This window comes from Dryobates pubescens, chromosome 23, assembly GCF_014839835.1.
Source record: "Dryobates pubescens isolate bDryPub1 chromosome 23, bDryPub1.pri, whole genome shotgun sequence".
NCBI lineage: Eukaryota > Metazoa > Chordata > Aves > Piciformes > Picidae > Dryobates > Dryobates pubescens.
In genome coordinates, this window is record NC_071634.1 from 13886136 (window position 1) to 13899756 (window position 13621).

The 13621-nt window shown below is 53.6% G+C and overlaps 1 protein-coding gene across 1 annotated transcript in view; it reads right to left on the reverse strand.

The window, feature by feature from the left end:
• The window catches only part of GFRA4 (GDNF family receptor alpha 4), a 70380-nt gene that overhangs the window by 1726 nt on the left and 55033 nt on the right, over window positions 1-13621 (reverse strand). The window contains exons 2-7 of the mRNA XM_054172401.1: window positions 12368-12646; window positions 9223-9303; window positions 5640-5985; window positions 1838-1947; window positions 510-644; window positions 107-264 (exon numbers count right to left, since the gene is read on the reverse strand). Coding sequence (XP_054028376.1) covers window positions 107-264; window positions 510-644; window positions 1838-1947; window positions 5640-5985; window positions 9223-9303; window positions 12368-12646 — 1109 coding nt within the window. The remainder of the gene's footprint in view (window positions 1-106; window positions 265-509; window positions 645-1837; window positions 1948-5639; window positions 5986-9222; window positions 9304-12367; window positions 12647-13621) is intronic.

Sequence of the window (13621 nt, forward strand, 5' to 3'; positions counted from 1 at the left end):
CGTAGCTGAAAAGACACAGATGGAAGAGGGAGTTGAGGTGAGAAGGGCATGGAGGAGATAAAGACACAGGCAAGCATCTCTCAGGACCAGGTCAGCCCTCCCCTACCTTGGTGGGCTGGAGGTGCTCAAAGATGTTCTCTCTGAGGGTCGCCACGGCTCTGTTGGCGTTTCGCTCCTGCTTGTACATCTGTGTGGTGGGGGGGATGGATGGGGCCACAGCTGCATTCAGGTAGGTCCCATTGCCAAAGGCCAGGATCGCATTTTCTTGGTGTGGGGAAGAGATGGAGGAAAGTGTGGTGAGGGCAACGTTCCCAAAGCACACAGCGCCCTGCTCCAGCCTCCCCTGCCTGCACCACCCAGACACGCGCCTGAGGGGCTTCGGAGCTGCTTGGCTGAAAGAGCAGGGAGCTGGGCACCCACCGGCTGTCGAGGAGCAGGCTACCCTCACGCCCTCATTCACACGAGGCCTCCCCCGCCTGCGGGGGGCGCTGTGCAGCAGTGACACTTACGGAGGCAGAGGTTGTCGGTGAAGAGGCGCAGGAAGCTCTCACACTCCTCCTGCCGGTTGCCGCTGGCGTTGCAGGTGCACCAGGGAGCGATGCTGGACGTGGAGTTGTCAATGTAGTTGGGAGTGATGGGGCTGCCTGCCGGGAAGCAAGGAGCGTTACCAGCAGGCTGGTGCTTCAGGAAGGGACAAGGATCTCCCTCCTCGCTGCTCTCCTGGGCTGCTGGCAGCTCAGCTGAGCCCCTCCTTGACGGCAGCATAAAAAACCCCTTCCAGTGCTGGTGGCACGGGACTGTTTTGCTCCCAGGGAAGGGAGAGGGGAGAGGAGAGAGATTCAGAGGGGAGAGAGGGGAGAGGAGAGGTTCAGAGAGGAGAGGTTCAGACAGGAGAGGTTTGGAGAGGAGAGATTCAGACAGGAGAGGTTTGGAGAGGAGAGGTTTGGAACTCAGGTTCTCCAAGAACATTCAAACTCTGTATGTGAATGCATAGGAAAAGCCAAACTCAGCCTCCAGAATGGTCAGAGGCAATGGAAGGAATAAGCCAGAATGAAATCTTGACCCAAAAAACTGTCAGTCTGTCCTACTGCTCAGGGTGGGCCAAGTCCAACAGCCATTGATGCTTCTCTTTGGACTCTGAGTGTGCTTGTGCTAACAAGAGCCAGCTGGGTTTCTGCAGCATCTGAAAACCCAGGGTGACATCCTCTGGAGACAGCCAGGTGACAGTGGATGGTGACTTCCAGTGGCATCACTGGTGGTAGCACCAAGCAACATCTGATAGAATCACAGAATGGTTTGGGCTGGAAGGGACCTCCAGAGGTCATCTAGCCCAACCCCCCTGCAGGCAGCAGGGACATCCTCCACTAGATCAGGTTGCTCAGAGCCCTGTTGAGCCTGACCTTGTATATCTCCAGGGATGGGGCCTCAGCTACCTCCCTGGGCAACCTGTTGCAGTGTTCCAGCAGCCTCATGGTGAAGGACTTGCTCCTAACATCCAATCTAAGTCTCCGTTTCAGTGTCAAGCCGTTGCCCTTTGTCCTATCACTCAGGACCAGATGCCCCAGAACAGACCACATTGCTCCACCTGAGAGAGAAGCTAGGATCATGCAGCTCCTCGTGGTGCTTGGTTTCTCCTTCCCCTGCAGCTAGCCTGATGTTACCCCATGCTCATGGCTTGGACTTCTCTAGTGGCTGCAGAGCCAAGCCCAGCATCCCCCTGAGGTCAGCCCCAGCTTTCCCCCTCGCAGAGTCAGAGGAGGTATTTCCCACCCAGAGGAGCTGTTTCCCAGCCAGAAGGTGGAAGATGACAGCTGAAGGACACAGCCTGTGGCCTTACCTATGATGCCTGTGTAGGCCAGCAGACAGGCAGCGTAGCTGTCCCTGCGGCAGCCGCTGACAGCCTGCGGGGAGGGCTGGCAGTTGAACTGGAACTCGGCATAGCGTGACCTGGGCAGGGGAGAGCACAGAAGGGGACGTGTTAGCACAGATATCCAGGGCAAAAAGCTCTGGGGCCACAAGGTTAAGGAAGATATGGACCCACCTGAGTGGGTCAGGAGGTGGCCATGAAGATGATGCTAGAATTATAGAATAGTTTTGGTTGGAAAAGACCTCTAAGATCATGGAGTCCAACCCTGGTCAGACAGACGGAGCACCTCTCCTGGAAGGACATGCTGAGAGTTGGGGTTGCTCAGCCTGGGGAAGAGAAGGCTCTGGGAAGACCATATAGCAGACTTCTAGTAGTAAAAGTGGGCTACAGGAAAGATGGGGAGGGTGTTTTAGCAGAGAGTGGGGTGGCAGGACAAGGAGTGCTGGTTCAAAGTAAAGCAGGGCAGATCTACAGAGGGGCACAGAATGGTGGGGACTGGGAGGGACCTCTGCAGATCATCTAGTCCAACACCCTGCTAAAGCAGGGTCACCCACAGGGTCACAATGTCCAGGTGGGGTTGGAATCTCTCCAGAGAAGCAGACTCCACAACCTCTCTGGGCAGTCTGCTCCAGGGCTCCAGCACCCTCACAGCATAGAATTTTCTCCTCCTATTCAGATGGAACCTCCTGGGTTCCAGTTTGTGCCCACTGCCCCTTGTCCCATTGCTGGACACCACACAAAGGCTCTGTCCCATCCTCTTGACATTTACCATTTAGATACTGACCAGCACTGAGAAGAACCCCATTTAGATCAGATCTAAGGAAGAAGTGAGGGTGGTGAGGCACTGGGACAGGCTGCCCAAGGACCTTGCGGATGCCCCCTCCCTGGAAGTGTTCAAGGACAGGCTGGATGAGGCCTCAAGCAATGTGGGCTAGTGGGAGGTGTCCCTGCCCATGGCAAGGGAGTTGGACTAGATGATCTTTAAGGTCCCTTCCAACCCAAACCATTCTGTGATTCCATGCTGACAACACACTGGTGGTGGTTACAGAAGGGAACTCATTTACAAAACCCTTTGCTGCCATGGGTGCTGCTAAGCCAGCTTGAGTGAGCAGCACTTTATCCTCTGCTGTCCCCCTCCAACAAACCCAGAGGCAGGCTTTGCACCTTTGAGGTGAGTCGTGAGTAGGTGCTGTAGGTAATGCTGCTCAGGCTTCTTTGGGGACTGCAAGACAGCTCCAGTCTTGGAAGGAATGTTTATTGTCTGATGTGTGAAGCTGGGGCTTGAGGGAAAAGCTGCTGCAGACCATGAGGGAATTCTTCCTCTACTTCCATGTTCTGACTCTTGGGTAATAACTTCCCCATGAGACCTTTGTTTCAGGGTTGATTTGCTGCAAGAGAGAAGCACTCTGCTCCAGTTCCTCTCTCTTCAGTGATGATCATTTAAATGGTAGACAAGGCCAACTTCACATTAAGGGAGAAGCCCAAAGGCTCAGATATGAAATGTTCTGACCATCACCAGGGCTGCTGCCACGTTCCCTGCTGTAGGCACCAGGGCTGCTGCCACATTCCCTGCTGTGGGCACCCGCTCTCAGGAGAAGGTTGGATGCTGAAGCCTGTGGAGCGAGAGGTGTATGGCTGACCACACACCACTGTGCCTCAGTTTGCAACCTGCAGGCAAATCCCTTAGCACAAAGCAGCTCCGAGTCTCATGCTGGGCTCCTTGGGACTGTCTGGGCCATGCTGGAAGCTGATGCATCATTCAGACATTGCCAGACTGCTCTTGGCATGTGGCTCTCTTGGTAGCTTGGTTGGGTAAACTCTGTAAATCCTGCTGCCAGCCAGATATTTGCCAGCTAATCCTTTAGGGATGAGTCAGTCAGCACACAGGCATCTAGTTTAGGCATTGCTGGACATCTAAGATACCCACATGGGGCTTTCAGGTAGGACGTAGGACCTGCTGGAGGTTCAGATCTATCGAAACAGGCATCCCAAGGCCAGGCAAGGAGGCCTCTCACAGGGCATCTGAGGTGCTTAGGAAACCCAAGCAAGCACTAGCACTGCTGCCACTTGAGAGCAGTTCATCCACGTGTCTGTTTCAGCCCTTTAGATGACAGCCTGCAGTGTCTGAACTGTGAACCTCAGATGCTGGCTCTGCCAGAGCAGTCTCAGGAAAGCTGAGCACGTTGCTTCTCCCAGGCTGCTTGGATCTTCCAGACGTTGTGTTGATGCTGCTGGTCAGTGTCAGCACTCTGACTTGAGCTTTTCTGCCTATTTCTCTCCCCCAGTCTTCTTTCTTCCTCTTTGTTTCCATGCTTGCCCCATAGCCACCTTTCTCCCAAACCCTGGCCAGGCAAACTGCTTTTTGCCTGCATTATTTAAGGGAGGAAGGCACTGAGGGGTTTGTGTTATTCATGGCAGCAGAGCCCTCACCTCTGGCTGGGAAATTCAAGGGGTTACGGCTGTGGAGAAGCTGCAGGAGGACTTAGCAGCGCAGGCAGGGGCAGCCCTGGAGTATTTTACTCCGTTTCTTTTGAGGGCTATGATTTGTTACTGCCTCTTCTCCCGCTGTCTGCACTGCTAGCTTTGCCCGGGTCACACATCAACCCCTGGCTCCCACCACGTCTCCAGAGGATCTTTTCTGTGATCTACCCAGAGAGCAAAGAGCCAGATAATGAACAGCTGTGCTGCTTCCAGGAAACAGCTTCCAGCCTCCTGGGAAGCAGCTCTCGCCCCTTTGATTCTCTTCTTCCCTGCTGTGCCCTCTTGTCTTGCTAGGGAGAGGCCAGCACCCCTCCATTTCAGGTTGCCTGGGCTGTGCTGCCCAGGGAGGTGGTGGAGTCACCAAGCCTGGATGTGTTTAAATTCTTCCCAGAGAGAGTTGTTAGCCATTGGAATGTGCTGCCCAGGGAGGTGGTGGAGTCACCATCCCTGGAGGTGTTGAAGAGGGGATTGGATGTGGCACTTGGTGCCATGGTTTAGTAGTCATGAGGTGCTGGGTGACAGGTTGGACTTGATGATCTGATGAGGTCTCTTCCAACCTCATTGATTCTATGATTCTATGAAAGGCTATTTGGATGTGGTGCTTGGGGCTATGGTTTAGGGGTAAACCTTGCAGAGTAGGGTTAATGTTTGGACTTGGTGATCCTGAGGCTCTTTGCCAACCTGAATGTTTCTGTGATTCTGTGGCATGCAAAGGAGCCCCTCAGGCAACAGCCTGTGTCAGTGGGATGGGTGGTGGTGGGATGGGTGCCTCCGGGTGCACTGCTTCTGGCCACTGAGCTGTGGCTGCTGGATGAAGCCCAGGCTTGGCCAAGCCTCCGCACCAAGAGTGGGACATGCAAAGGAGCCCCTCAGGCAACAGCCTGTGTCAGTGGGATGGGTGGTGGGATGGGTGCCTCCGGGTGCACTGCTTCTGGCCACTGAGCTGTGGCTGCTGGATGAAGCCCAGGCTTGGCCAAGCCTCCACATCAAGACATGGGACATGCAAAGGAGCCCTTCAGGCAACAGCCTGTGTCAGTGGGATGGGTGGTGGGATGGGTGCCTCCGGGTGCACTGCTTCTGGCCACTGAGCTGTGGCTGCTGGATGAAGCCCAGGCTTGGCCAAGCCTCCGCACCAAGAGTGGGACATGCAAAGGAGCCCCTCAGGCAACAGCCTGTGTCAGTGGGGGGCGGTGGGATGGGTGCCCCGGGTGAGCGCCCCGCGTCTGGCCACCGAGCTGTGCCCAGGCTGTGCCCGTCCTCCTCGCCGGCCAGCGGGCCGGGCGCAGGCTACCTGCAGACGTAGTTCTCGCGGCAGGCGTCCAGCGGCGCCAGGCAGTTGGGCTTCTCCTTGGACTCGTAGGAGCAGGCGGGGACGATGGTCTGGCGGCGGCGCTCGGCGCAGGCGGTGTCGTCGCAGGGGCAGAAGAGCAGCTCGTGGGTGTACTCGGGCGGCACGCGGTCGAAGAACTTGCGCAGGGCCTTGTGGCACTTGGAGCGGTTGCAGCCGTCGGCCCGCGCCAGGCGCCGGATGCAGAAGGAGACGTACTCGGTCCGCAGCCGCTGGCACATCTCATCCACGTTGCAGGCCTTGGCGGCGTCCAGGCAGCGGTTCACCTGCGTCACCTCGTTCTCGGCCCCTGGGGACGGAGGGAGATGGCGATGGGGCCCTGCGCCGGCTGAACCGCCCCGTGCCCTGGCCCTGCTCCTCGCCCTGCCCCGGACCAAATCTCCTCTCCCTGCTTGCCTTTCCCAAGAGAAGCCACAGCAAGCTTCACACCCCAGAGCCTGCTCCACCAGGCTCCACCAAGCTCCTGCATTTAATGAAGTTTCCTCTACCCAGGACATCTCAGAACACTTTACCAACCTGAACGAACCAACCCCAGGCCAAGGAAGACAGCAGTCATCAGAAAATGGATCCACTTACAACCATAACTGGATCCACCAGCATGATGAGATCTCTCCTGATGGACAGTCCTTGTCCAAAACATTGCTCAAGGTCAGGCACTGGGTCAGTGGCCATGCCACTGATGAGTGATCTGCACTCATCCTTGCACCTCAGACTCTCTACCCTCTGCAATGAATTTTCTCTGGTTTCTGGAGAGTCAAGTCTGGCTCCGACAGCAGCTTTGCTATGTTCATCCCAGAACCTGCCCAGCCAAACAAGAGCTGTCTGGGTCTCAAAGCACCTCTGACGTGCCCTACCCAGCCCAGTTCTGCCCAGTATGGTATGTCCTAAGCAGCAACAGTGCCTTCACAGGATGAAGATCAGAGCTACCATCCCACCTGATGCCCCTGAGACCTTGAAGCTGCCTGCCTGTGAGTGTGGGTCTCTCCCCACACCCTTAACAAGGTCATTCCATGAGCAGCCAGGGTGGGAGAGCAGGGCTGTGCTGCAGGAAGGCAGGAATGAAAGCTTACAGCAAGGAGGACAATCAAGAAAAGAAAGCAAAAGCTGTGGTGATGGATGAGAAATGCACTGCCCTTGGTAGGCACACAAGGGTCTCTTGAGTTTATGTGCCAAAGGCCTCCTCTGCACGTGTTGGGGACAGGTGAGAGGGAAAGGTATTTGTGGAACACTGGTTCTAGGGTTCATCCAAAGATGGATGAGGATGTTTCGTGCAGCAGGGAAATGCTACAGAGCTCCTAGCAGGAGTCAGTGGAGACATTAGGCTCTATCTTATCAGAGAGATATGATGAGGATTCTCCAAGCGTGAGGGAGAAAATGAATCTGAAGCCATTTTTCACCTCTCTGAATTAAACTCATGACCTGAGGCACACTAGAAGGACTTTCTCCCCAGCAGAGAAGGATTTTTTCATAGAGGAAAAATCCCCAGGGTGATAAATTTCCAGTGCAGAGTCAAGCCCTGTCTTTGGCCAGGATAAAACCAGCCAGTCCCTGCCGGCAAGCGTTTAGACATGGGCAGCCTCTCCGAGCACCTCAGAACTGGCTGCCAGCCTTCCTTTTCACTGATGTTATCACAGAGCCACACAATGGTTTTGCTTGGAAAAGATCTTTAAGGTCATTGAGTCCCAACTTTAACCCAGCACTGCCAGGTCACCCCTAAAACATGTCCCTCAGCTCCAAATCTCCATGGCTTTGAAACCCCTCCAGGGATGGAGACTCCACCACTGCGCTGCGCAGCCTGGTCCAGGGCTTGACAACCCTTTAAGGGAAGAAATTGCTCCTCATGTCCAACCTAAATCTCCCATGGTGCAACTTGAGCCTTTTTCCTCACCAGGCACTTAATCCACTCCTCCTCTGAACACCTCCAGGGAGGGGGCATCCACAACCTCCCTGGGTTACCTGTCCCAGTGTCTCACCACCCTCCCTGCAAAGAATTTCTTCCTAATCTCCAGTCTAAATCTCCCTTCCTTCCATCTTAATCTACCATCTCCCAGTTTATAATACAATTAAATAATAAATAGGGAATACACCAAAAATGTTAACCCAAGCTACTTCATGTCCCTAGACAGATGCTGAGTCCTCTGGTACCTTCTCCTGCTGCCCTAAGCCCATTTGCTTTGCAGCCCAGTGGGTTTCAGTCTGCTTTAAAAACCTGACAATGCCTTAACTGGGCATGAAAATCCCCATCCCTAGAACTCACCGTGCTCTGAAGAGCCCTGTGGGGCTTTGGTGAAAAGGGAAAAGCTGTAGCAAAGGTGGCCATGACCCAGCAAACAGCTTTGTGCACACTTCACTTCCCATGCTCAAATCAGTCAAGTGGAGTCGATAAGAAGATGTGAGGTCAGGGAGCAGCCCCTTTCTCTTTGCTGCTCATATTGTTGAGGGCTGATGGGTTCATTTGCTCCTGGACATTTTCACCTAACAAGTGCCTCACCATTGTGTGGACTGCAGGCATCCATCAGCTGCAGGGACCTGCTGCTCTTTACTTGCTTGGGTGCACTCCAGCAGCAGATGCCAGCCAGAGTCAGGGGCATGTTTGGGAGGAGCTGCAACAGCACCACTGTTCTGGCACAGCTGCCAGAGCACTGCATCACCTGCTCCCAGATGGGATAGTTGGGTATCAAAAATCACCCTCAGGAAAGCTTCCCCATGGCTGTGGTGTATAAGCAACACTGGTTGTGGTGGCAGCTGTGATGTTGGTGATGGATGGCTTAGCAGCTACTGCACTGACCTTTTAACTACTGAGCCAGGGGTTCATGCCCCCGAGGGGTTTAAAAGGTGTCAGGCAGCTCTGCTTACATTATTAAGTGGATTGCATGTTGTAGAGCAGGACACAGATCTGAGTCCTGAGGTTGCCTTCAGGGCATAGGGTTAAAGGCTGTGGCTGGGGTCAACCTGTAGGTTGGGTTATTGACCTTTTTGCCTGCAGAGTGTGACCCTGTGACTGACTGGAAGTAAGTACATTCTCATATCTAACCATAACCAAGCACCCCTGCTTGGCAGGATGTCTGTGTGGTGGATGTCCCATCCTTGGAAACATTCAAGGTCAGGTTGGATGGGGCTCTGAGAAGCCTGCTTTGGTTGAAGAGGTCCCTGCTTGCTGCAGAGGATTGGACAACATGACCTTTAAAGGTCCCTTCCAATCCAAACCATTCTGTGATTCTATGGCACAGGTTATTTACTTGCTATGGAGAATCAGCCCATCTGTGATGGCTTATGGGAAGAGACCTTCCTATGCCCCTCAATCCCAGCCCAGGATGGAAAAAGCCACGTGAAGAAAATCTCCAGTGCTTCCTCCTAGGACTTGCCCTTCTACCAACAGTTTAGCACAAGAATGAGAAGCAGCTCCTTGGGAAAATGAGTGCAAGATCTCAGCAATGGGACTGCCTTGTCCAGAGCATTTGATCCCATAGCCAGGTCCCCCCTTTAGAACCCAACAGTGCAAAGGCATCTTCCCCCCTCCACCTACCTGCGGTGATGGATGCCAGCCGGACGTAATCGAAGCCTCTGACGAAGGGCTCATAGGGGGAACTCTCCAGTACATTCATGCCTGTGTTGAAAAGAGAGGGCAGTGAGAAGGCAGCTGAGGCTCTTGAGAGATGTCTGCCACATCTGAGGTTCAGCAGATGCAGTGCAGGTTTGCTTGGGGGGTCCCAAGCAAGAGGACACGTGCTCTAAGGGCTGTGAGTAAATGGCTCCTCAGAGTCACAGGAGCCACAGCCTTAGAGAAGGCATTTGCAAGTATCTCACAGCTCTGGAGGAACTCTGGGGGAACTGATGAGCTGCAGTCCTCTGTAGCTCAGGTCTTGGCCTCTTTACAGGGGTTGCAAATGAGGACACCAAACTGTAGCACAGGCTCTTGTTGCCTGGCACTGCCTCCATACATGAGGTTTCCATCACCATTGCTGTTCCCTACATATCCCTCCCTGGCTCAATGGCTCTCACCTGTTTCTAGAGCAGCTCCGTGTGTGGCGACGTGCACACCTTCATGTTTATTAACCCCTCTCCCCTTCTCCTTGCCACCAGCCCTCTCCTGCTTGGCACAGAGCTAATGACCCAAGACTCCCACAGAAACTTCCCCTCTCCATTTTGAAGTTGCTGGGGAGCTCATTTTCTTCCGTCGGTGCTTCCCTTCCCTGCACTCAATGGGCTGTAGTGCCCCTCCAGCCTGATGGATACCAGGGGATATTATTGAAGCAAACAGCTTGCTATCATTTTTTTATTTTATTAGCCATTTAGATGGAACAGGACAGCAGCAGCAGCAGATGCACTCTCTGGGATAAAAGGACCATCAAACCTCCTGCTCCAGGCATATGCTGATCGCCAGCTGCGGTCAGGAGGAAACGGCTCCCAGGGTAGAGAGCCCCCTGCAATTACCACAGGTGCATTACAAGGCAGCTTTACACCTTCATTGAAATACCTTGCATCGTTGCTGGCTGGAGAGGGGCCCATTTGTATGTTGCAGCATAGCAGTTTTATGTCCCGATGATATAGCACCTTATCAGAGGATTGTTATCGGGTTGTCATCGCGGTATTGTGCCTCCAAATGGGAAGGTGGCTAAACACAGGCGGGCTCAAGAGGAGCTGAGTAAATAGTGTGCTTTGTAAATTCCCTGAGCACACACTTCCACAATTGATTTTATGAGAGGGCTTCTAGGAAGCTTTTTACAGCCTCCTGGGTAGGTAGGACTGAGAGACAAAGCTCTGCATGGAGCATATGGGTTGGCTTCCTTGCTCAGTCGATTAAACACGTGTAAGGACTCTGCAGCATGTGACTGGTAGGAAATATACCTCCCCAGGGAAATTAAGGCAAGGAACCCAAAGGTTTGTGAGTGTCAATCTGCAGTGCACTGCAAGTGAACTTCACTCATGAAAAATGTGGGACCCAGGACATGACAAAAGAGGAGAAGTAGGGCAGAGTCTTGGAAATCTCCCATAACATCCCTATCAACAGTCGTGCCCGAGGTCCCAAGCTACTGGGCAGGAAGCCCAGCCAACCTCCAGCACTATCCAGCACTCATCTGCTATTCTGCATCTGGAGACTGCACTTGTGCCCTGCCTGCTCCCAGCACTGCCTGCCATCCTCTCACTGCTCTTCTAGCTGTGGTCCCAGAGCTGGAAGTCCTCCTGACACCCCTGCGCTGGTAAAATGAATGGAGAGGCTGGATCGTCACCTCTTCCCCAGGCTTCACCTCAACGCTAACAAAGTCACCTGGTACATGATTATGGGAAAGATGGGATCCTGGGTGGTGCTGAGGTTTCAGTTCATAGCACCACACTCTGGACCCTGCAAGCTGTGTCACCTGAAAGCTTTCTGGGAAGGTGCCCCAGCATCTGCCACTCTGGCAAGCCTGTGCATCCCAGCTTCCACCCTCTGTCTTGCTTGGCCTTTTGGCCTGTGTTATCACCCCTGCACCTTCCCTTTCACCTTTCAGCCAGCAGTGTTTTATTAATCTGCTTCACAGCCCGTGGCTGGAAGGTTCTGTTTTACTCCCTGTTTTAATTTTCATGGTGCATAAAATACTCACCAGCCTGACAAGGAAGAGTTATGATCACTGAGGTGCACTTTAACGATGCCCCCTAAAAAATGTCAAAATGCAAACTTACTAAATGCTGGCTCTGGGAGCACTTTGCACTCCAGCTTGATGTCACCAGCCCCAAATCTTCACTAACCCAGACACTGGTGCATCTGAGAGCCTCCAAGAGAGTGAGTTTATCACTTTTTTCTTTTTTGAGCTCATGCTGGCTTCTCCTCCATGCTCATAATTTGCCATGAGGGTGGTGGAACATTGGAACAGGCTGCCTGGGGAGAGAGTTGAGGCCCCATGCCTGGAGATGTTCAAGGTGAGGCTTGACAGGGCAACCTGATCTAGTGGAGGATGCCCTTGCTGACTGCAGAGGGGGCTGGACTAGATGACCCTTGGAGGCCCCTGCTGACTGCAGAGGGGGCTGGACTAGATAACCCTTGGAGGTCCTTTCCAACCCAAACCTTTCTATGATTCTGTGAATTTGTGTCATAGAAACATAGAATCAATAAGGTTGGAAGAGACCTCAGAGATCATCAAGTCCAACCTGTCACCCAACACCTCATGGCTACTAAACCATGGCACCAAGTGCCATATCCAATCCCCTCTTGAACACCTCTAGGGATGGTGACTCCACCACCTCCCTGGGCAGCACATTTCAATGGCTAACAACTCTCTCTGGGAAGAACTTTCTCCTCACCTGGAGCCTAAACCTCCCCTGGTGCAGCTTGAGACTGTGTCCTCTTGTTGTGGTGCTGGGTGCCCTTCTGTGAAGCCCATGGTCGTGGCTAGCATCCTTAGATGCAAACCGTACCGTGTGTTTCCCCAGCAGGAGAGCTCAAGGTATACTGAGAACACCATAAAAAACACACCAGCTGGAGAGCAAAAGGAAGGAGATGTCTCAGGCTTTTAGGATTGCTTTCCCCAGGATGGCATTACCCTGGGGGGCACTGGGTCTGAGAGGGGACAGAATACTGCAGGAGTGACCTTTACGGTGGCCGCTCTGGTGCTGGGGAGGGAGCTCAGCGGAAAGCCCCAGCAGGGGCTGGCAGAAAGATCACCAGAAATGAGCACCCTGCTCGGACCCACCTTCCATCAAGGTGTGGTGGATGCTCCAGTAGACGCTGAGGCAGTGCTTCTCCTTCTTCATGCCCCTCTTGCACTTGCAGCCGTAGAGCTGGCTGGAGAGCAGGGCCGTGACGGTGCTGCGGCACTGGCTCTTGGCGTCGGGGCCCAGCTTGTTGGCTCCGTTGCCTGCGATGCACTGCCGCAGGGTCCTGAATTTGGCGCTGCAGATGGGGTCGTTGGTGCAGGACTCCCCTGCTTGAAGGCAGTCCCTGCTGGAGCTGACAGCTTCTGCCATACCTTCTGCAAGGAAAGAACACACAAGTGGTGAGAAGCTGATGGAGCAGCCTCAGGTGGAAAAATGGACCAAGTTCTGCACCGTGAGGGTGGGGGAACACTGGTACAGGTTGCCCAGAGAGGTAGTTGAGGCCCCATCCCTGGAGCTATTCAAGGTCAGGCTCAACAAAGCTCTGAGCAACCTGATTTAGTGGAGGATGCTTCTAGTTACTGCAGGGGGGTTGGACTAGAGGACCTTGGGAGGTCCCTTCCAACCCAAAGCAAGCTCCTGTAGATTCTGCTCAGATTTACTTGTAAAAATGCCAGAAGTTCTCTGTTCCCCATGGCAGCATGAGAGGAAGACATTACTGCTGCATGCACACCCAGAGTTTTCATCTGGTGGAACACACCATATCCATGCTGGTCAATAAAGCAGGCTGGCCACATCCAGAGTGACCCCTGGGGCTCTGCTCATGGCTACATAGCTGTGCCCCAACAATGGCAGGGTCAGAGGCTCAGCCATGCTCAGCAGTGCACAGTGGCTCCTAGGTGATGGAGAGACTGGGATCAGCTCATGGCAAATCATGCTCCTTCCAATTGGTGTGATGCTCTGGAGTGTGTTGACATAGACTGGGCATGATTGCATCATAGTTTGGGGAAGAAATGAAGAGGTAGACCTGGTTTATGGAAGGGGAGAATCAGTCTCTGTGCCTGCAAGGTAATTTTGGATCCTGCTGCACTATAAAACTGGCAACTGCTGCCATGACCTTGAAGGAGGACTTCTCAAAGGAACTCCTTGTCCCCAGTATAAATTGTCTTCCCTCGGGATGTCAGCCAGAAGGATAAGGACAGTTTACCTTTCACAAGATAGATAAGGTGGGGGCACCTTCCAGTTTTTTAACCCCTCCAGGATCTCTTCCTGCTGAGACCCAGCTGTGACAGCATCAGAAAATCCTCTCTCCTGAGGAAAATGTGGGGCCTTGATTTCCATCTGTGAAGGCT